Below are 22,449 nucleotides of genomic sequence, written 5' to 3'. Positions count from 1 at the left end.
GTCATAGCCCATGTGACAACGGACACAAACCTTTAACCCAGAAACACTTCGTGCTTTTCTGCTGGCCAGTTTATTAGTATTTTTCCAAACCTGAAAAATGCTGAAACAAGTTTGAGGTCTGGGGTAGGGAGCCCGGGAAGGGTAGCTCCAGGCAAGCCACTGGCCATGCACCACTCTGGAGGGTGGAGGTAGGGGAGCTCCGAGGCACTGCACTTCGGTCTTTCATCCAGCAACCGAGACGTGTGTGATGCAGCGCCAGCGTGCTGGCCTGGCCTCGGTCACGTCTGAGGGCCAGGGATATGAGCAAAGCATGCAGCTTAAGTCTCCGGAGAAGGAAACGATGCCGAAGCCATGCTAAGCCACTGAGGGGGTCTTGGCGTTGTGGTCATGTCTCTGGCCAGGCCTCAGCCTGGAGCTTTGCCTTCTATCAGCTCTCGAGGGTAGGGCCATGGAATCTGAGAGGCACCAGAGTCTGACGTGAAAGATGCCACCGCTGTGATTCCAACAATGCACAGTGTCAACGTTTTCTTCACTGTCTTGCAGAAGGTTCAAGAACAGGAGCAGATGGCACTTCCTAATGGGCGGGGCCCCAGCTTCCCCCACGGACAGGGAAGCCAGGGAAGGTTTTCTGGCGGGGCTCCCATTCAGAGAGCCCAGGTGCGGCCCGTGGAAGGTGGGCAGCGAGGCGGGAAGAGCCCTGGGCGCCCAGGCAGAGGTGTAGCTCACCCCGCCACCCGTGAGCTCCCTCGGCAGGACCAGAAACCACTCACCGCCTTACAGGGGTTTTATTCTAAGGATAGAGGGCTTCTGGTGGACCTTGAGACGGAAACTCGGGCCTCGGACTGCGCACAGGGACGAGGAAACCGCCACAACGGAGGCAGCTCCTTTACTTGTCTTGGAAAACTCTTGGAAGCGCTGCTCTTGTCCCTCGGTCTGCAGGTTCCCGCTGCTCGGCCACGTGCGTCTCTGCCCTCCTCCACGCTCCTCATCTGGGCCCTCGAAACTGCCCGAGGTAGAATCTGATTGGCTCCGTTCACCTTGGCGCCAGCCGATGGCAGGGCGGTTCCGTCGTGAGCGCCAGGCCCTGGCCCGAATCGTCTACGGATGGGGCAGGGCTCACCGACTCACCAGGAGCAGGACCGGCGGCCCCGCGGCGCCCCGACAGCTTCCCCCTCGCGCTCCATGGTCTCGAAGAGGAGGCGCACGAGCGCAGGCCGCCCCTGCGCCACCAAGGCCCGCGCCAGCCCCAGCACCTCGTGGGTGTGGCCGCGCCACACGCGCTGCAGCTCCTGGCGCAGGCGCGCCGCGGGGTACTTGCCCTGGGCGCGGCGCAGCCAGGCGTCCACCTCGCGGCCCAGCTCGGCGTCGCTCAGCTGCGCCTGGCTCCACTGCGCCAGCAGCGCCTCGAGCAGGCAGCCGAAGCCCTCGGTGTGGCAGGAGCCCGCGTCGTCCAGCTCCACGGCGCGCTTGAAGCAGGCCGCCGCGTTGGCCTCCTCGCCCTTGATGCGCAGGCACTTGCCACGGAGCAGCTGCAGCTCGGGCAGTGAGGCGCCCAGCTCCGACTCGCTGGCCTTGGCCAGGAAGACCAGCGCCTGGTTCAGCGCCGCCTCGTCCACGGCCAGCAGCTCCTGCACGGCGTCCACGCCCATGTAGTAGTAGACCTGCGGTGGGCACGGTGGGCTGAGCTCGCCTTCGCGCGCGCGACCCGGGCCGTTCCCTCGTCCCCTCTCCCCCACCCCACTCTAAGCCGCGTGTAACCTTGAGCCAGTCCCTCTCTGGAACTCACTTTTCTCATACGTAAAATTATGATATTGTCACCTCTGGGCACTTCGAGATTAAAATAACAGCAATAATAATGGGTAATATTGAGGCTTAGAAAGAGCCAGGATTCACGCCCTGCTCTGAATCCATTCTCATTCAGTCCTTGTCCTGGCTGGAGGAGATGGTTACCGTTACCAGGCAGGGGCATGCCCTCCTCTGTCCACAGTGCCCAGGAGCAGCCTGGCAGGAGAGAGTAGGCTCTTAGTAAGCCACCGGCTGCCCAAGTCTCAGGCTGCCTTACCTGGCCAATGTCCAGGTAGGTCTTGAGGCCTGGACACACCTTGACCACTTCCTCCAGGTCAGCCTTGGCGCAGGCCAGGTGGTTCCTGTCGGGCACGCCCCCGAGCCCCGCCTTGGCCCGCTCCAGTTCCTGCAGGTAGGCTCTGATGTGGATCTGTGGACAGAGTGAGCTCAGGGTAAGTGCCCCCCTCAAGGGCCTCTGCCACGCCCTGCCCCCACCTCTCCCCCCCCACCATGAAGCCGGCCTGTCTGTCTCTCGGCATCAACCAGGGTGTGTGGCGAGCAGGGATCCCTGAGGTGGCTGAGGTCCTGCTCTAGTGCTGACTTGGGTAAGCCGCTCGCTCTTTCTGGGCCTCAGTTTCCCTGGGTGTACGCTGTGGGGGCTGGGATGAAGGGAGAGCTTCTTCATCCATTCATTCATTCGACAAATGCTGAGTACTGAGTGCCCCCCGCCCCGCCGTTGGCCACGCAACCTGTGGGAACCTCATAAAAAAAAAAAAAAAAAAAAAAAAAACCCGGTCACTAATGTCTTCCTTGAGGGAATTCCTGTGGGGACTTGGAGCGTCTGGCAGGTGCTGTGTTCCTCCCTGCACCCAGCAAGCATTCCGCAAGGGGTGCTGTGTGCCTGGGCGGTCTCCTTCCAGAGGGTGCAGAAGAGAGCAAAGTGACAGCCCCCTGCTCCTGGAGCTTCTGTTTGAGTTGGGGAGGGAGAAGATGGACAGGGAGAGTGGGCAAAGAGTGAGGGAGGGAGGGTTGGGGAGTGACAGTGCCCAGGAGAGGAGGAGGACAGAGAGCGCGGGTGAGGGGCTCACGTCACCAGTCACCAGGACGGATTCTGGAAGCAGAGTGTTCATTCCAGAGGGAGGCCCAGGCCGTGGGGCTGGCATGCAGTGAGTGGGGCGGGAGCCCGGGGCAGGGGGCGGAGAGGTTGTGGAGCCCCGTCCTGGCTTACGGGTCCCCGCAAGGACAGAGTTCTGCATGTAGAGCCCACGGGGGCCCTTCCCTTCTGTTCCTGCCTTGCTGGTGCCCTGTCCTTTGGAGCCACAAGGAAGCAGCGAGCCTGTGATGCCAGGTGATGGGGGAGTGAGGAAAGTTAAGACTGTCATTCCTGCTGCCCGGACGCAGGACCTCAGGGAGGGTCACTACCTCCCGGCGCCCGCGTGTAGAACAGCGCGTGCCTGGCCTCGCTCAGCGGGATTCCACAAGGATTGACTCCAACCATGAGCATGCTTGGCGAAGTGCAGAATTTTAAAGAAATGTGGTGTTATTCACTACTACGATGGCAGCCGTCATTATTGATAATAATAACCACAACAGCTACAGCGAAGGAGTCTCCCGCCTGGTACCTGCTGGCGAGGAATTAAGCCGTTGAAACCAAGACCAGGAGCAGATTTGCTACCAGCTGGTGGCGAAGGTAGTGGAGAGCGGGGAGTGGATGTGTGGAGGGGATGGGCTGAATGTCTTGGACCAAAAGTCGGGGCTCCAGGCCTCTGTCCCCAAGCAGAAGGGCTCTGTGGAGGCTGCGGAGGGCAGATCTGGGATGGGGCGGCGCTCACCTAAATGTGCAACTGGCAGAACTGAATGACAGGGCAGTGGGGGCCTCAAGGGGCAGTGCCTTAGTCACAGCTAGAGCCAATGATAGCAGTCAGGTGCTTAGGAGCTCATCCTATGTGCTCTGCACTGAGCTTTCCAGGAAGAAAAACTGATGTAATCCTGACACCTCTCTAAGGTGGGCGCTCTCATCTCTGGTCTAAAAGGAAAACACCGAGCCTCTGAAATTGGGCAGTAGTATTTTGCATGCAGTGGTGAGGCAGGATGTGAGCCCAGGCTGTCTGTGAACTGCCTCAGGTAGGCTCCGCTGCCTGCCGAGGGCACCTCCTATGCTCCAGGCACTGGGCATTAGCTGCCGCTTCATCGGTGTTACTGTCCCAGGCTTACGGACTCAGGAACTGAGGTTTGGACAGGGACAGGCTTGCCACAGGCCCCATGACAGTAGGTGCAGAGGCCAGATTTCAACTCCGGTCAGTGTGACTGCACCACGGTAATCTGGAGGGGGCTGCAGGCTCCCTGAGCAGGATGGGATTCCTGCGGTGGGGGGAGACGCCACCCTTCCCTCCCTCCACAACCCTGCAGAACACCTGCATCCGGATGGCGCCTGGTGCCCAGGATGCATGGGCTCTGGCAGCAGACCTGTGCCACAGCCTTTGTTCTCGGATCCCCAAAGGCAGGGGGAGGCGGGGCTGCAGGGTGACCCACCTTGGCCCTTGTGCAGTACGCCTGCCAGTTGAGCTCTGGGTCTCGTAGGACATCCAGGGCCATGTTACAGGTGCCAATGGCCATATCCGGCTTTCCCAGGAAGTGGAAGATTTTGGCCAGACGGTTCAGGATGGGCGGCCGGTCCTTGGCAATCTCAATGGCCTAGGTGAGGGGGGAGGGTGAGAGCAGACGGTTTGGTTGTGAAGCAGAACCAGCCAATTCGCGCTGCATCACCACAGCACTCTTGCCCCCAGTCTGCCCCATCCCCTCCTGCTGGCGAGTTCAGCCACACCAGGAAACCAACCTTTCAGACCACAACCCCCAGGAGCCTGACTCACTGCCAAGCTCTCTGCCAGGTCCACTGGTTGTGGCCAGCACAAGACCCTCTTGCAGAGCCCAGGAAGACCCCTCCTGTCCAGTGTGTGTGCCCCATTTTCCTGGGGCAGGGGAGAGGAGGGGCCAGTGTCAGCCTCCACCTCCCCTGCATGTAGCTCACGGGCAGTGGCTGCTGCCTGTTCTCAGAGACTTGCCTGGGGACCTTCCGGCCACGGCGGGCAACCTCCTGTTGCGGGGGGGGGGTGTGAACCAAGGAGGGTGGGACGGCACTGGCCAGCTTGGGCCTGGAGAGGGTCTTGGTCTAAGCAAGCAAGGAGGAGTATGCCCTGGCAGCACTGGGTGTGGTGTGAAGAGAGGATGGTGGGGGGCGAGGCCCGGAGAAGCACTGGGCTCTGGGCAGAAGGGCTGGCGCCCAGGGTGCTCCCCCTTCAGCGTGCAGATGGGAGTGGCGGGGCGCGCACCTTGCTGAAGCAGTCCAGGGGCTCAGTCCCCGAGTACCCGAAGTCATGGACACCCATGGGGGTGGTGGAGAAGGTGTCCTTCCTCTCCAGCAGCATTCCGAGGTAGCACCAGGCCAGAGCTAGGAGGAAGAAACAGGGACCAGGGTAGGGACACTGTGCCAGAGGGGGTGCAACGCCAGTGGCAGGCGGAGCGATGGATCGCGGGGCAGGGAGGAAAGGCAGAGGCCGCCCGCAAGGGCCCTACCTCGGTGTTGGGGGTCCGAGGACTTGAGGACCTGCCGGAGCAGAGCCAGCGTGCGGTTGAAGGCAGGCAGCCTCTTCTGCTCCTCGGTGCCCAGCTCCAGGAAGATGCCGTCCAGCCTGTGGCCGCCAAGGGGAGGACGGGGCCATCGGCACCTGCTCCCCGTCCTCCCTGGAGCCCAGGGCAAGGACTGGTGCCTTGGGAAGCCCTTTGGTGGGATGGGCTGAGCCACTGCTGCCCGCCCCTCCTCCCACCCACCTCCTGCCTGGGTGCCAGGCCACACCCCCTCCCGCCGGTGCCCCCACCCCCTCTGGGTCTAACCTGATGAAGAGTGTCGCCATGGTGAAGTACCAGCCCCTTTTCTCCTCCACAGGGACCTGGGGGAGCAAAGGCCAGCCTGCTGCTGTACGGTGGGGGGGGGGGGGCATGGTGCATGCGGCCCTGACTCTCACACACTGCCTCACACACCCTTGATTGCAGTCCTGGCTCTGACAGTGGCAGGCTGGACAGCCCTGGGCAAGTGACTACACTCTCTGAGCACAGGGTGAGGGACGGGACAAGCTGTGTGAATGCCCAGCACAGAGCAGGTGTGGGAGATGCTTCCTGGCTCCCCGCACCCACACTCTGGTCCCCACCCCACCCCTGCCTCAGCCCGGCCCAGCCCTGCAGGGCCCACCCTCCTCTGGCTGCCTCCCCAGGGAAGCCCCTCGGGGCATGTGAAGTGAGTCCCAGGCGAGCCGGGACCCCCTGCACTGCTTTCTCATTGCTATTCCTGCCAGCCTCGCCATGCATTTAGACCGACTTGGGCAGCGAATAAAATATTTATGCCATTATTTATGGGAGTAGCTGCTTCTGCCTCAGGAAGGAATTTTAATGAAAACCAATAAAACCCCCCAGTGCACATCAGCAGCTCTGCCTCGGGCCCCAGCCGCTCCTCTGCACTCATCTCCTGTTGCTGATCTCAGTTCTGCTACTCACCAGCCTCCCCTGCGGCCACACACACACACACACACACACCAGCCCCTCTACCCTCCACTCTCCCCCGAGCAGCAGCCTGTGGTGGGCGGCCCTCGGTTGGGATGTGGCATGGAACAGCACCTGCACCCTGACCCAGACAGGTTCCCAAGCTGGCTAGGGAAGTGACCCAGGCATAAGTCATAGGACTTGGCCATGTGCCTGCTGTGGGCAGGCTCCTGACACCTTCCTTTGTCTAAGTCTCCCAGCATTAGCCCCATTTTGCAGATGAGCAAATTGAGACAGAGAGAGAAAGAGAGTGAATTGCCTAAAGTCACATAGCCCGAGATGGTCAGAGCTGGGACTCCAAGCCTGTTTGTGGAGCTCCAGAGTCCATGCTCCCTTCGCCACGCCAGGTCACCAGTGACTGTAGTGTGACCGAAGTCGGTCAAGGCCAAGAGGACGACGCAGACACAGTGCAGCAGGGCGGACAGGCCTCTCCTGGCCAGAGAACGGAGGGTAAAGGTACAGCGGCATTTCTGAGGGTGGGACTGGGGACCCAGGCCTCTCCGGTGGAGGCTGGGCCTGAGCAGAGGTGCAGGAAGTGAGGAGAGAGGCACACGGGTGAGCATGGAGCACAGGATGTGTGAGTGGGACGGGGGAGCCACGCTGGCCAGCCCTAGGCTGTGGCTGCAGCTGCTCTAGGGAGCCTTGGGATGAACTTGGAGGGAGGAGAAGAGGTGGGGGATCCCACTGGGAAGGGTGACTGCCTAGACTCCCCAGGGGAGGCCCGGAGACGGCATCTCCCAGCGTGTGTGTGGCTGCAGGCTGCAGATGAGGCCAGGAGAGCAACGGCGGGCCCCACCTCAGGGGAGTCCCCCCATCTCGCAGGCTGTGGGGACCCAGGGGAGGGGTCTATGTAACCTAGGAGGGTCCCGAGGCTTCCTGGAGAAGAAAGCCCTAGAGCAGGGTCCTCAAGGAGGAGCAGGCCTCAGCCAGGGGGCCCTGGGAGGACAGGCACCGCGGCAGCATGCGGCATCAGGTGCAGGAGCCCAGGGAGCCCGTGAGGCTCTGCACGCGGCCCTGCAGCCTGGGCCCAGTGGCAAGGGGAGGAAGAGGCAGCAAGGGCACATTAGGATGGCCCCTGGGGGCCAGACTGCAGGCTTGGAGCTCATGGGCAGGGCAGTGGGGAGCCATGGAAGGAGTTAGAGCTGTGGCATGCCAGGATCCAAGGCTTTTCATACTCATCCCTGTAAAGGACCCGCCTGTGACTTAGGTGCGAATCTGTATATTGGGGCTTTAGGTGGCAATGGGTTGTTGGGAAAAGAGAGGGGCATCCCTGAGAAGTGGGGGTCATTTCCCATCCAAAAGGCAGGGATAGGGCCGGCACCGTGGCTCAATAGGCTAATCCTCTGCCTAGTGGCGCTGGCACACCGGGTTCTAGTCCTGATCGGGGCACCGGATTCTGTCCTGGTTGTTCCTGTTCCAGGCCAGCTCTCTGCTATAGCCTGGGAGTGCAGTGGAGGATGGCCCAAGTCCTTGGGCCCTGTACCCCATGGGAGACCAGGAGAAGCACCTGGCTCCTGGCTTTGGATCAGTGCGATGCGCCAGCCGCAGCACGCCGGCCACGCCAGCCACTGGAGGGTGAACCAACGGCAAAAAGGAAGACCTTTCTCTCTCTCTCTCTCTCTCTCACTGTCCACTCTGCCTGTCAAAAAAAAAAAAAAAAAAAAAAAAAAAAAGAAAGAAGGCAAGGGTTGGATGCCGGATCAACTCCTACAGGGCCTGGGAAGGGAAAAGAAAACTTGGATCCATGGGGCCCCTTCCGTGGGCCAGGCTGGCCAAAGCTGTAGTAGTGCGAAGATCTGACCACTAGGGGCCCAAAGGCGTGGGGTACTTCAGGCTGCCTGGCTGCATGTCTGTGGGACCCCAAGGCCTCTGGCCCCAGGCCTGCAGGGAGCTTGGCTCACACAGAGCCTGCTCCTGACGAGGGGGTGTGGCCACAAGCAAGAGCGAGTATAGAGCACAGAGCAGGGCCTGGGGTCCCACAGGCCTGGCTGGATGAGGGACAACCCTTGGCCTTTGTGGTCATTTGGGGAGTGGGCCAGCAGATGGGAGATCTCTCTCTCACTCTCTCTCTTTCTGACTTTTGAATAAATAAATAATATCTTTTAAAAAAAATAAGTTTAGTCTCCAGTCACATTCCAGGTGAGAGTGACAGGCACAGCAGGGCTTGTGGGATTCAGAGGGGTCAGTAGCCTCCCTGTGCCTGGGTTCGAGTCCGGCGCAGGCTGTTGGCTCTGCTCAGCAATTCTGGCCCCCAAGTGGGCTGTCTAATAGAAATTCTTCTGGTTGGAAGGGAAGCAGCTGCGGGAGCTGTTACCAGGGGCAACGTGTTGCGCTGTGGTACAGTTAAAGGAAATTCAACAGGCCCCTGGCTGCCCCGCCCCTCACGGAGAAGGCTGGAGGCTGCTCTGCTCTCTCCTGGACAAGAAGGTTCCCAGAGAAGAAAGCTTTTAGCATGCAAGGAATTCTGTTGCAGGGTTTACGACTCCCATCTTGGGTGGGCGCTGGGCAGGACGCCCCACTCCTGCCCCAGTTTGGTCCTTGCCACAGTGCGTGAGCTGGGGAACCCGTGGTCTATGAGAGGGGCCGCCTGGCCTGGGAGCCATGGCTTCTGGCTGGAGAGGGGCCCAATTAGGTTGCTGCTCCGTGACAGATTCATGGGATGGGCCTGGATGACCCCTGCAGGCCCTGAAGTGAGATCCGCAGAGCCGGGTTCTGGCTGACGGTGACAGCCAGGGACAGGGCCCGGGCGAGGGGTTCTGAGGTGCTCCCCGCTCCGCTGGGGCCTAGCGATTGTTGTCTTCGTTGTACAGAGGGGAAACTGAGGCAGAGAGAAGCAGAGACTTGCTGACTTAACCTGACCGTTCAGGCCAGGTCGCTCTGATTTTAAGTTCCTGTTCCTTCCACAACATCCGGGTACAGAGAGTGCTCATCGTTTGCCACGGCCTTTCACCCAGATCCCACCTGAACTCAGCGCATCCTTGAAGTGGGCATCACTGCCCGTGGAGTGCAGACGGGAAAGCTAAGACAGGATGGTTCCTCCGTCACAGGGCCAGTGTGCAGGCCTGGACTGCAGCCTGGAGCCAGTGTTCTCCTCGCCCCACTACTAACCCCACACAGCACTTGCTGTGTACAGGCACAGTGTCTTATCTGTCTTAGCCCATCTGACTCTCTCAAGAGTTGCCTATGAGGTAGAGGGTGCTATTGAGGCAAGTTACAGAGGAGGTAATGGTGGCACAGAGTGGTTGGGCATGGGGCCCAGAGTGGCACAGATGGAAGACGGCAGAGCCTGGAAGAGAGGATCCCTGCCCCTGACCCCTGTAGACCCAGCAGGCCAGCAGCGGCGGCATCAGGTGGGGACCGGATACAAAGGCGATTTCCTGACCTGCTGAGCCTGGCCCAGCCCTCTACTGCACGCTGAAGTCCCAGAACCACGATTCTGCACTCTCGCTGTGTCACACTGTGAGGAGTGGAGCAAAGCGGGCAGGCAGATCTGGTTCTTCTAAGAGCCACACACCGCAGTCCTCAGGGACCCCGGCTCCTGCGATCTGGCAGAACGGCAGGAGGACGTGGGTGAGGCCGGTACCAGGGCAGGTGAGGGGCTGAGGCGGCCCCAGGCAAGGCGGGGCTCCTCTGTGTTGAGAAGTTTCAGCAGAAACTTCCTTCCCGACGCAGCTTCAGCGGCCAGCCATCGCCCGTGCAGCTGAGCAGGCTGGACAGGGCCCTGTAAGTCTTTAAGGAAAATATTTGCCTTGCAATGTGAACTTTGCCCTTGGAGACCACTGGGCTCTGCTCCACGTTCCAGCCAGTTCCCAAGGGCTGGGGGGATGCGTAAGAGGAAGCCAGAGAGACATTGTCACAGTGCACTGGTGGGCATAGGGCTCGCACCACAGCCTTCAGAGCCACAGCGCCTCCTCCTCCTGCTGTGCCGGGCCAGGGAACAGAGAGAAGCCACCAGCCCAGGGCAGAGGTGCCAGGATTCAAGTTCGGATCTGCTGCCCTCCCACGCCCTTTTCCTCCATCTCATCACTGGGCCCCGGTAAGGGCTGACGTGGCAAAAATGCAAGTCCTCTGGTGGCAGCCTTAGGAATTCATCCTGCCTGCATGACAGGAATGTCCCTTGTGCGCCCAGGACAGGAGGCCCTCTCTGCTCCTGCCCTGCCTGCTGCCAGGCTGGGCACATCCAAGCTCACATTCCCGTCGTCCGGGTGTGCAGTGTGGACACAGGGCTGGGGTCCCAGAGACGTCCCTGGCTCAGCTTCTGCATCTACCCACAGACAATCCCGTGAGACCAACTTGTGCCACAGGCTTGCTGGAGAGGGCGGAGGGGATTTGAGGGCTGGGTGCCACGCCCTGGACTGTTCCGCATTTGGGCTTTGAACAGACTGAGTGCAGGTCCCCAGGCCACCTCCTTTCCGTCCTGGTGTTCCGTGTAGATGCAGGTCCTGTGGCTCCTCTTTGCTTGGAGCTGGCCACTTCCCTACCCCACTGTCCCCAGTGGAAGAGGGCCAGCCCATTTCACCCTGGGTCCCAGTGGAGCTCCTGCACTGTGGCTGCCCCCTGTCGCGGTGACTGCGTGCTGCCCTGTACCCTTAGTGTGCATGGCCTTCTCTCCTGTCGGAGGGGCCGGGGGCCAGATGTCAATAAAAGCAACAGTGACTCTGGGGCTCTGTGTCAGGGAGGAGGGGCAGAGCCAGTAACAAGGCAGGTGGGAGAGAAGTCAGCAGCGCAACAGGAGGCACCCAAAGAGAAGTGGCGCCAAGGCCATCAGATGGCTGAGCCTGGGCCGCCATTCAGTGCAGCAGTGAGGATGCTACCTGGGACACCTGCAGCCTGTACCGTAGTGCCTGGTCCAAGTCCCGGCTGGCGACGCTTCTGAGCCCGCTTTTGGCTAATGAACACCCTGGGAGGCAGCAAGCGATGAGGACTTGGCTCCCTGATGCCCACATGGGAGACCTGGATTAACCTCCTGGCTCCTGGTTTTGGCCTGGCCCAGCCCTGGCTGTTGTGGGCATCTGGAGAGTGAACCAGCAGACAGGAGATGGATTTCTCTCTCTCTCTCTTCTCTCCCGCCCCCACTCCCGCCTTTCACATACTATGAAAATAAATATTCAAAGAAAGCCACAAAAGGCAGGGTAGAGCCAGAGCCTCAGGGCAGCTGTGCTTGCCCACAGAACTGAGTTCAGATCCTGCCGGCACGCGTGGCTGTGTGCCCTGGGCAGGCCACTACCCCTCTCGGAGCCTCAGCTTGCCCATGTGTAGAATGGGGCTCACGGGTCAGATTTGCAGAAGTGAGGATTGAATGAGATCGTCTGTGAAGAGCCTCAGCATGCTGGGTGCCCAGCTCATCATCCAGCCCAACCCACCTCCTTTCCCAGCCGAGCCAAATCAAGCCACTCTAATAGTAGAACTGTGTGTGTGCATGTATGTACACGTGTGTGTGTGTGTGTGTGTGTGTGTGTGTTCAGCGTCCTGGGCTTGCTGACCTAGACTATCTTCCCAGCCCTTCGTGCGGGTCCCCAGGCCTCTGGGCAGGTGATGGATGGGAAGGCCCATACCTGCCAGCACCGCCCCCCGCCCTGCTGCCCAGCTGCCCAGTGAGACCCAGACACTCGAGGTGCGCAGGTCAGGCTAGGAGAATCACTTCCCTCGCTGAGCCGATGACACCCTGTGCCGGGGAGATTCACAGCTTTCAGCAGCGTGTCTGCAGGGTTTGAATAAAATCAATGCACGGGGTCACAGGCACCCACGGTGGGGATGGTTCTTGATATTGCCCAGGGCCTGCCCTGGGTGTGAGCAGCTGGGAGGTGCCTTCGCGTGTGCATGTGTGGGATGTACACCTGTGGGAAGTACACATGTGTGCCTAGACACGGATATTTTGGGGAAAGGGGAAGGAAACTGAGTCACTGAGTTGGTTTTAGGCAGCGATATTTGTTAGAGAAATGGATGTTCAATTTACCTTATTTAAAGCATAACAGGAGGGGCTGACGTGGCACAGCAGGTTAAGCTGCCACTCAGGACACCAGCATCCCATATCAGAGGCCAGTCTGGGTCCTGCCTGCTCCACCCCACTTCTGACCCAGCTTCCTGCTAATGTGCCCAGGAAAGCAGCAGAGGATGGCTCAAGTTCTTGGGCCGCTGCTACCCATGTGGGAGACCTGGATGGAGTTCCAGGCTCCTGGCTTCAGCTTGGCCCAGCCCTGCCATTGCAGCCATTTGGGGTGTAAACCAGCAGATGGAAGATCTCTCTGTTTTGTTTTCTCCCTGTCTCTCTGTCACTCTTCCTTTCAAATAAAATAAATAAATAAAATAAAACCTTTTATAAGATAATAGGAACTTCAAGGCTTCAAACTGTTATTCAAGTCAATTAACAATGGTCACAACTCCTCTTGAGTGTTGAGGCCCCTGCTGGACAGTGGCAGGAACGGGCAGTGGGGTTCGTAGCAGAGAGAGGCCCAGGACAGGAGGCTCACTCGCTAGCAGGATATGGGATAGGCTACTTTAGGATCATGAAGGTGGATGTCACAAGCCCCGCCCCATGTACAATACTATCTGCCTACTTGTCAATCAAAATGCCCCTTTTCGGGTAAAGCCACCACCTGAGAGTCGGTACATTGCACTAGAAACTGTCCACGGGCTGACCGGGCTCTCCTCAGCTCTGCTGTCTCAGCTCCAGCCCTGGCACAGAGAAGATCCCAGGGTGTGAGACAATAACATTTTGAGGAGTGATTAATGTGAAGCAAGATTTAAAGAAATGGGCCAACGCTGTGGCATGGAAGATTAAGCCCCCACCTGCAGTGCCGGCATTCTATAGGGGTGCCAGTTCGAGTCCCAGCTGCTCCACTTCTGATCCAGTTCTCTGCTAATGTACCTGGGAAAGCAGCAGAAGATGGCCCAAGTGCTTGAGCCCCTGCACTCATGTGAGAGACCTGGAAGAAGCTCCTGGCTTTGGCCTGGCCCAGCTCTGGCCATTGTGGCCATCTAGAGAGTGAACCAGCAGATGGAAGATTTCTCTCTCTCTCTCTCTCTATTTAACTCTGACATTCAAAATAAATTAATAAATCTTTAAAACAAAATTTTAAAAATGCCCCCTTTCCTGGAACTCATCTGTTTCATCCGGGACCTGGGAGGAAGGCGCCATGGGAATACATATCAAGATCCATGTGGAACTTCACACAGGCCTCACAACACTCCCAGGTGGATTTATGCCTGTGACGGCTCCACCTCCGACCTCCTAAAAGAGGCCAATGACTGAGCGGAGCTCTCTCTTCCACCAGAGACCATGACTGCAGGAGGTGCTGGGTGCTCGGTCTCCTTCCCCTCCCCAACCCCCTTTCTCTTGGGGGCCCACTCATGACAGGGGTTTCTTTGTGGGGGCAGCTCATGCTCATCTGTGTATGTGTGCGTGAGCTCGTGTGTGTGTGTGTGTGTATGTTCATTTCTCATTTTTTTAAAAAAAGATTTATTTACTTATTTGAGGCAGAGTTACAGAGAGGCAGAGGGAGAGAGAGAGAGAGAGAGAGAGAGAGAGAGAGAGGTCTCCCATCCTCTGGTTCACTCCTCAGATGGCCACAACAGCTGGAGCTGGGTTGATCCAAAGCCAGGAGCCAGGAGCTTCTTCCAGGTCTCCCATGTGGGTGCAAGGGCCCAAGGACTTAGGTCATCTTCTACTGCTTTATGAGGCCACAGCAGAGAGCTGGATTGGAAATGCAGCAGCCAGGACTCGAACCAGCATCCATATGGGATGCTGGCACCACAAGCTGTAGCTTTACTTGCTAAGCCACAGTACAGGCCCTGTTTTCTCACTTTTTAAATAAAAGCTCCATTGCTTTGTGCACCTGATCCATGCCTGTATGCAGAATGCTTCTCTAGGTGCAAGGCAAGAGCCTGGAAAAAACGTAATCCATCCACCCCCCCTCATCAAGGGGCCAGGCCTGAAACCACTCGGAGGGGCCAGAGGCTGGGCATGGCTCAGGGGCAACTCGCAGTGTTGGGTAGAGGCCGGAGGGCAGGTGGGCAGCGGGAGAGAGTAGATCCCCAACGCATGCTCTCACGGTCCCCACTCACAGCACACACACCCCTCTCAGCCTGATGTTAGCATTTCATTTGAGGGGCCAGTGCTGTTGCGTAGTGGGTGAAGTCACTGCCTGCAGTGCCGGCATCCCACATGGGCGTTAGTTTGAGTCCCGGCTGCTCCACTTCCGATCCAGCTCTCTGCTATGGCCTGGGAAAGCAGTAGAGGATGGTCCAAGTCCTTGGCACCTGCATGGGAGACCTAGTGGACGCTCCTGCCTTCTGGCTTTGGATCGGCTCAGCTCTGGCCGTTGCAGCCATGTGGGGAGTGAACCAGCGGATGGAAGACCTCTCTCTCCCTCTCTCTCTCTCTGCCTCAGCCTCTCTGTGACTCTGCCTTTCAAATAAATAAATCCTTTAAAATATATATTTAAAAAAAGAATTCCATTTGACAGATGAGGAAAGCAAAGCACAGAGAAGTGAAGGGTAATGGAGGCCAAATTTTGCCTTGACTTGTCCTCCCCATAGCTTAGGATCTCAACACCCACTCACCCTGGAGATTTGCTACCAAGCATCCTGGGACCAGGTGTGTGGAGGGGCCGCTGGTGGGGGAGGTGTGATAGAGCCGTCTGCCTCCATGTCCGACATAGTTAGAGAAGGAGAAAGTGGGGGGAGGGGCAAAGAGAGGAAGCCACAGAAGCGCATGCACACAAGCACACACATACACACACAGACTCTGCCAATTTGTGGAGCATGTGCCAGAAACTCAACTCCTCTGATATTTCCCTTTGCAATCCAGGCAGCTGATCACGGCTCTGCAGCATGGAGTTCCAAGGGCTCGGCCCTGCCTGGAAGGGTCCCGGCCCTGCCCGCTCAGGCAGCAAGGCCCTGGCTGCAGCACACACAGGGCAGCTGCATTCCTGTGAGTGGATGCCCTCCCAGCTGGGGGACCCCCTGCTGCCCCTCCCTCGGCCCCCACCCTGGCCATGACTGCACTCTCCCGGAGCTCCCTGGCCCATGGCAACTCTCAGATTTCCCTCTGTCTCTGATTCCCAGGGGCTGCCTATGGGTGGTGTCTCCTCAGCGCCCGCCAGCCATCTGCATACACGCATCGCACCCCTGTCTCTCCTATCTCTGCAGAACAAGCAGGGTGGAGTGGATCCAGCTGTCACTCACTAGCTCCGCAACCTCCACTAACAGCCTTGCTGTGCCTCGCTTCCCACATCTGTAGGCTGGGACTGCAGGACTAAGATAAAGGCTGGCAGGTGTGCAGCGAAGGTGGTCATTAGTATTCCTGTGTGCAGCGGTGTGGAGGAAGCCTTTAAGGAGGAGGTGACTTTTGAGCTGAGCTTTGATGGCTGGAGTGCATTTTCTGGTCACAGGCACCAGGTCCTGCACAGGGTGCTATGAAACAGCTCAGCGTGTTTGGAGAACTGCAAGTAGTTGAGGATTGCTGGGACTGAGGATCATGGGCAGTAAGAGGAGATGCAGAAACCCACCTGCAGACCCACTACGTGCTCTTCACCACCAGGATTGGGGCTCCTCTCCTTCCAGGCCCCTTCGTCTGCTCCAGGTCAGCTGTCACTAAAACCATCGCATGCTGCGGGGTCCTGCCACAGGGCCTTGGCACACACTATGCACCTGCTGGGAGCACCTTCACAATATTCCCAGCAGTGTGTTCTGGCCTCTTCCAGAAGCCTCCCTCAGTCTCTGCTGCTGACCGACTCTCGGTCACTGTCCCTGTGTCCCCGGGACCAGGACTTCCCAGGTCTCTGCTGATGCCAACATTTGGTCCTCGTGTCCCAGAGTGCACGTCCACTGTCAGCTCTTAGAGATGGCTGTCACAGGGCTCCGGCGGGGGGTGAGTGCTGGTGACCTCAGCCAGCTGTGCACTCATCTCTGGTCTCTCTCTCTGGCTTCTGCTCGCCCAGGGAGGGGCTAATGAGGAGCCGAATGTTTGCTTCTCCCTGCATTCATGAGCTTCTTCAAGACAGGACCTGGCACACCGTAGGTGCTCAATAATTGTTCAGATGCCCAGTAAATGCCTCTCAGACGTGCCCAGGACCGACTCAGTGATGGGAACGCTCACCTATCCTTGGGGGGATCACCCAGCAAGCCCGAGGCCGAGGGCTCTGTCGGGAAGTTTCTGAGGCAGACGCTGGGGCCCAGAGGGGACGCGTGCAAAACCACAGAGCACAGTCAGACAGCGCCGGCTGCTCAAGCCTCAGCCTCCTGACGAAGAAGGCTGGCGTCAGCGTACCCACCCTGGCGCACCTGCTCCGTGTGCCAGGCGCTTGACAAGCGAGATCTCAACCAAGCCTCAGATGACAAATTGGGGACAGCAAATCCCCACTCTCCTGGGGCCTGTGTGGGGCCCACCATGGCTGCTGCATGCGGAACTGCAGAGTGGCTGCAGGGCCAGGCCCAAGGACACAGCCCGAGCCTGGCAGCCACACCCTGGGACTCTGGGCACCCTGCCACACTCTCTCTCGAGGGGGAACTCCCCCACGGCCATGCTGACTGGTGGCAGGAAGGAAGGGGCTGCCCTTGCTCTGCTCATTACCCCTGACTCTCTGCCTCCTGCTCAGCTCCAGGAAGCTCCCCACCCCCGATGCCTCCCCCTGCTCCGGGGAGCAGCAAAGGACCCCAGAAGCTGCACAGGCCCCCCTCGCGAGTCCATTCCACGGGTGGGAACTCCAGAGAGGATAGGCTGTCACTATGAGCTGTGTGGCAGCTGGGATGAGAACTGGGGCCTCCTGGCTCCTGGCCCAGGCTCTCTAAGCCTCAAACACTCCGCGGTCTGCTGCCGCGCACACACTCAGCACACGGGTGTGACGACTTGCTGTCACTGACACGCCCCAAATCTAAGACACTTGAACACATCGGCAGAACGAGCTCAAGCCTGCCCGTGCTGTGCCGCCGTGGAGGTCACGGCGCCCCTCTGAACAGCAGTACCCTCCTCGGTAACCCTGGATAACGCCCTCCACACCAGCCGCCCAGCAGTCAGCGCCTCCTATTATTTCTGACCTGGCGGAAGCCCCTCCCCTTGAGAGTGGGCTGTGCCTGGTGCCTTGGCCCTGAGGAACAGAACACAGCCAGAGTGACGAGACATTTGGGGGGCGAAGGAACTGCCCACCCCCGGCAGCCGGGAGAGCTCGCTGGGAGGCGGAGGCTGCCTGTGTCAGACAAGCCTTCAGATGAGACCCTGGCCCAGAGGCTGGGAGCTAAGCCATGCCGAGATCCCCGACCACAAAAATGATGAGACAATGCCTATTGTTTAGAGCTGCAACGTTTTGGGCGTATCTGTTCTGCAGCCGTAGATAACGAATACACCGTTTGCCTAGTGCCAAGCCCCATGAGGCACACAGGCACACCACACAAGGTGCAGTCACCAACCGCCGCTGTGTACCAGGCCCTGTGCCAGCCATCAGGTAGGCAGTGGTACATCAGGCGGACACTCTCCCTACTCCCGAACACTCAGTGTTGACTTGGAAAGACAGCCTTGTAAGTGGACAGTAGGAGCAAGGCTATGGGAGCACAGAGTGGTCGTCTGGCCCACCTGGATGAGGGGACATCGGAGACAAACCTGAGGCTGAAGAGAACCTTCCAGGCATGGGTGGAGCCCAAGGCACACCAAGAAGCAGCTAAGAAAGGGACAAGGTGAGCTGTAAGGAGTCCTGGCTCCCGGGGAACAAGACAAGAACGGTGACACAGCTGGGCTTGGAAGGGCAGTGTGCAGAGGAAGGGCGGAGAGGCAGAGCACGGAGGACCTCCAGCACCCGCCAAGGGCCCAGGATGCCGTGGCCAACAGGACGGAGCACCACGATCGGGCAGCAGAGGGGAGGATGGGGCAGGAGGGGGAAGCTGAGGGCAGGTGCCCAGGGAGGGCAGCAGCCACTGCACCTGCACAGCAGGAAAGGGCTCCGGAGGGGCCGGCAGCAGCAGGAGGCTTGGGTGGCGTCCATAACCGTACAGATATGAGGGAGCCCAGGCCCAGTGGAAAGGAGGTGAGGTCTGGATGACTGGGGGCTGGGTCGGGGGAGAGGGAGGAAAGCTGCCCAGGTTTCCGGCAGTGTCTGGCTGAGCCTCTTACTTGGGTGGATGTGCAACGGCGAGGCACAGCGCTTGCAGGGAAGAGTGTGAATTGGCCAGGTTGGATTTGTAATGTAGACAAAAGAGAAACCCGGGCATACAGACAGCCCAGCTGGGGTCTGCCCCTCAGCCCGGGAGAGCAAAGCTTCAGGTAAGGTCTGCGCTGGGCGCGGGGGCATCTCCGCAGAAGAAAGGGATACCAACGAGCTTAGAGCCCTCCCAGCTCAGGGCCGATGCGGGGCGTCACCCACCTGTTGCCCGTAGCCCAGCGCTTTGTCGTAGAGCGCGATGCCCGCTGCCAGCACCCGCGCGCGCTCCTCCGCGCTGGCGCATCCCACGTCGAAGCCGTGCGCGTAGCCCTGCTCTGCCAGGCAGCGCGCGGCGCGGAGCTGGGGGTCCCCGGCGGCCTCGGGGTCCTCCGCCAGGCCCATGAGGCTCGCCAGCCGCGCGGCGCAAGCCTCCTCTTCTTCCTCCTGGCCCAGCCGTCCGTACACGTGCGCCAGGTTGGCCCAGGCGTTGAGGTTGTCCGGATCCTCGCGAGCCACCTGGAGGAAGCGCTCGCGGGCCTCGTCCAGCTCCTCCAGGTAGAAGGCGAAGGTGCCCAGCAGGTGCTGCACGGCGGGCCGCTGCGAGGCCGCGGCCAGCTCCAGCTCCTGCCGCAGGCCCTCCCGCTGCAGCTTCAGGTCCCGGACGCGCAGCGGCTCCGGTGAGCGCAGCTCGAAGTTCAGCTGCATCTCCAGGTGGAAGTGGCCCGGGAGGTAATCCAGGTCGTCGATGAGGGCGTCCAGGTCGTCGGCCACGGTCTCCGGCTCCGCCATGGCTGCTGCCCTGCTGCTCCCTGGCCTCGCGCTTTCCCCAAGGCTGCGGAGGGCAGGAGACCAGGCGCCCCCACGAGCGAGCCAGGCGCGCAGAGGCCGAGGGCGCGGCCACTTCCCGGTACCGGGCGCCTCCTGCCCGTGGGTGGGCCCGAGTGTGGGCCAAGGAGCACCCTGTGGGTGTTTCCGCTTTCGCTGCTCAGCGGCTGTAAGACGCCGGCATTGCACAACCAGGTGTGCCAGAAAAACAGGTGCAGTGCCAGATTCGGGGCGCGCAAACCCCGGTGCGAGCAAAGGGCGTGTTTTCACTCTACTCAGCAGAAGAGGAAACAGGCTGACTGGCAGAAAGGGACCTGCCCAGGTCACGGAGCTGGGGCGGCCCAAGGAGCCCAGTTTGCTGAAGCCCTGCCGGCCCTTCCCCCTCGGCCTCCACTGCAGCCTCCCACCGCCAGCTCTGTGAACCTGGCCTGTCCTCTCCAGCTGCCACGCCCCCTCAGTCCTGCTGCTGTGCTATCAATCATCAGGCAGGTGTTCAGTGTCCATTTCTCTTGTGGCTTTCTTTGGTCCTTCCTTATTTATCAGGCTGTCTGCTTGAGATTTCTCTGCATCCCCTCTGCTCAGCCGAGGAGAGCACAGGCCCCTTGTGCCAGTTCCAACCCGGCTTCTCCAACCTTAATAATGTATGACGTTGGGGGCTGTGCTGCGGCACAGCAAATTAAGCCAGCAGCCTGCAACTCCAGCAGGAGTGGCTGCTCCACTTAGCTTCCAGCTCCCTGCTAATGCACCTGGGAAAGCAGCCGAAGATGGCCCAAGTAATAGGGCCCCTACACACCCACATGGGAAACCCAGAAGCTCCTGGCTTTGGCCTGGCCTGGCACTGGCCATTGTGATCATCTGGGGGAGTGAACCAGCAGATGGAAGATCTCTTTCTCTCTGTCTGTCCCTCTCTCTATGTAACTCTGCCCCTCAAATAAATAAATAAATTTTTTAAGACTCTAGGTGCCAGCACTGTGGCATAGGAGGTGAAGCCTCCGCCTGCAGCACCAGCATCCCATATGGGCACCAGTTCGAATCCTTGCTACTCCATTTCCAATCCAGCTCCCAGCTGATGGCCTGGGAAAGCAGTAGAAGATGGCCCAAGTGGTTAGGCCCTTGCACCCGTGTGGGAAACCAGGAAGAAGTTCCTGGCTCCTGGCTCTGCCCTGGGCCAGCCCTGGCTGTTGTGGCCATTTGGGGCGGGAACCAGGGGATGGAAGATCTCTCTCTGACTCTCCCTCTCTCTGGTAACTCCAACTCTCAAATAAATAAATAAATATTTAAAAAAAAAAAAAGACTCTGGTTTGGAGTACTTGGGTGAGAGTCCTGGCTCTGCTCCCAGTTCCAGCTTCCTGCGAATGCTAATGAACACCCTGGGAGGCCGTGGCTGATGGCTCAGGTATTTGGGTCCCGGCCAACATGTGAGAGACCAGGTTTGGGTTCCTGGCTCCCGGCTTCAGCCTGGAGCAGATGTCCCCCGCCCCCACCTCTCAAATAATAATGGAAAAAAGAAAAATAAAGCAGCATTTTCCAAAAAAAAGGAAAGAGCCAATTATTAAACAAGAATTTAAAAATTGACTTTAACAATAAAAAGACAAAACTGTGTTCTGCCATTTGTCACTTGTCCATTCTTTTACTGTAAAATTTATAATCTTTAATAAAAATGTGACTCTAACTTGCTGATAATCACTAGATGAAACGTGTTCTCTCACCTATTTGGGAGAATCAAGAGTGGATTCTGAGAATATCCGACTTTTTAAAAAATGTGGCAGGGCCGGCATTGTGGTGTAGCAGGTAAAGCCGCCCCCTGTGACACCACATCCTATATGGGTGCTGGTTGGTGTCCTGGTTGCTCCACTCCAATCCTCCCCAAAGGGAAGTGCCACACCCCTGCACAGCGATCCCAGTTGCCCCTGCTCCCAGTGCGCAGCAACGACAATGCTACTTTCTGTCTCCATGGATGTAAGTCCTCCACCTCTGCACACACCTGGAACTGCACAGTATTCTTTCTTTCGTGTTTGGCTGATTTCATTTAGAATGATGTCTTCAATGGGGCGGGCGCTTGGGGCAGCACCTAAGACAGGGCTTCAGGGCCCCATCCCCTATCAGAACTCCTGGGTTCAAGTCCCACTCCTTCACTGCTGCTCCGGCTGCCTGCTAATGTGTACCTTGGGGGGCAGCAGGTGACAGCTCAAGTGCTTGGGTCCCTGCCACCCCTGGGGAGACTCTGAGTCCCAGGCTCTTGCTTTGGCCTGGCCCAGCCTGGCTGTTGCAGTCATAGTGAACCAGGCTAGGGAAGATTCTCTCTCTCTCTCTCATTCTGATTGATTTATTTATTTAAAAGGTTAGAGTGACAGAGGCAGAGAGAGAAAGAGAGAGAGACAGAGAGGTCCTCCATCCACTGGTTCACTCCCCAAGTGGCCACAGTGGTGGAGCTTGGCCACTCTGAAGCCAGGAGCCAGGAGCTTCTTGCAGGTCTCCCATATGAGTGCCAAGGACTTGGGCCATAGCAGAGAGCTGGATAGGAAGTGAGGCAGCCGGGACTTGAACTGGAATGCCAGCACTGCAGGCGGTGGCTTTACCCACTATGCCAGTGCCAGCCCACTCTCTATCTGTCTCTCTGCCTTTCAAATAAAAATGAAAACACATTTAAAAAATTTTTAAATGATAATTTCATTATTATGTATATCATGTATTAGGATTTTCCTTTTCAAGGCTGCATACTATTTCATTGTATTCTTATGCTGCATTTTGTTTACCCATTCAGCTGTTGGTGTACTCTAGGGTTGCTTCCACCTTGGACTGTTGTAAACACTGCTGCTGTGAACAAAGCCACAGAAATCTGTTCATGTGTCTGTCTTTAATCACTGGGATACGAGGTAATCCTATGTTTAATGCACTGAGGAACCGCCAGCTGGCTTTCCACGCATCTGCACCTTTCACTTTCCCACCATCGAGGCACAGAGGTTCCAATTTCTCTACATGCACTCCAGTAGGTGCTATTTTTTTATATTTTTAAAAGATTTATTTATTCATTTGAAAGCCAGAGTTATAGAGAGGCAGAGGCAGAGAGAGAGAGAGAGGTCTTCCATCTGCTGATTCACTCCCCAGATGGCTG

The 22,449-nt window shown here is 58.5% G+C and overlaps 1 protein-coding gene across 2 annotated transcripts; it reads right to left on the bottom strand.

Annotated features, from left to right (window-relative positions):
* Positions 1-54: 54 nt before the first annotated feature.
* TTC22 (tetratricopeptide repeat domain 22) lies at positions 55-19,449 on the bottom strand. Of its 2 annotated transcripts, XM_002715961.6 has the most exons (7): positions 18,732-19,449; positions 5,677-5,732; positions 5,359-5,474; positions 5,115-5,233; positions 4,318-4,479; positions 2,063-2,215; positions 55-1,661 (listed from the first exon to the last, which is right to left on the bottom strand). In XM_002715961.6, the coding sequence occupies exons 1-7, from the start codon at positions 19,296-19,298 to the stop codon at positions 1,125-1,127; spliced, it is 1,710 nt and encodes a 569-aa protein (XP_002716007.2). In that variant the 5' UTR covers positions 19,299-19,449; the 3' UTR covers positions 55-1,124. The 2 variants fall into 2 exon arrangements, with proteins under 2 accessions (XP_002716007.2, XP_017201756.2); XM_017346267.4 differs by lacking the exon at positions 2,063-2,215 and having other exon boundaries at positions 18,732-19,431.
* Positions 19,450-22,449: the final 3,000 nt, after the last annotated feature.

This window comes from Oryctolagus cuniculus, chromosome 7, assembly GCF_051225735.1.
Source record: "Oryctolagus cuniculus isolate XC-2025 breed Fujian yellow rabbit chromosome 7, ASM5122573v1, whole genome shotgun sequence".
Lineage (NCBI taxonomy): Eukaryota > Metazoa > Chordata > Mammalia > Lagomorpha > Leporidae > Oryctolagus > Oryctolagus cuniculus.
Note: the sequence above shows the minus strand (reverse complement) of the source record. Positions and strands in the feature narration are given on the sequence as shown.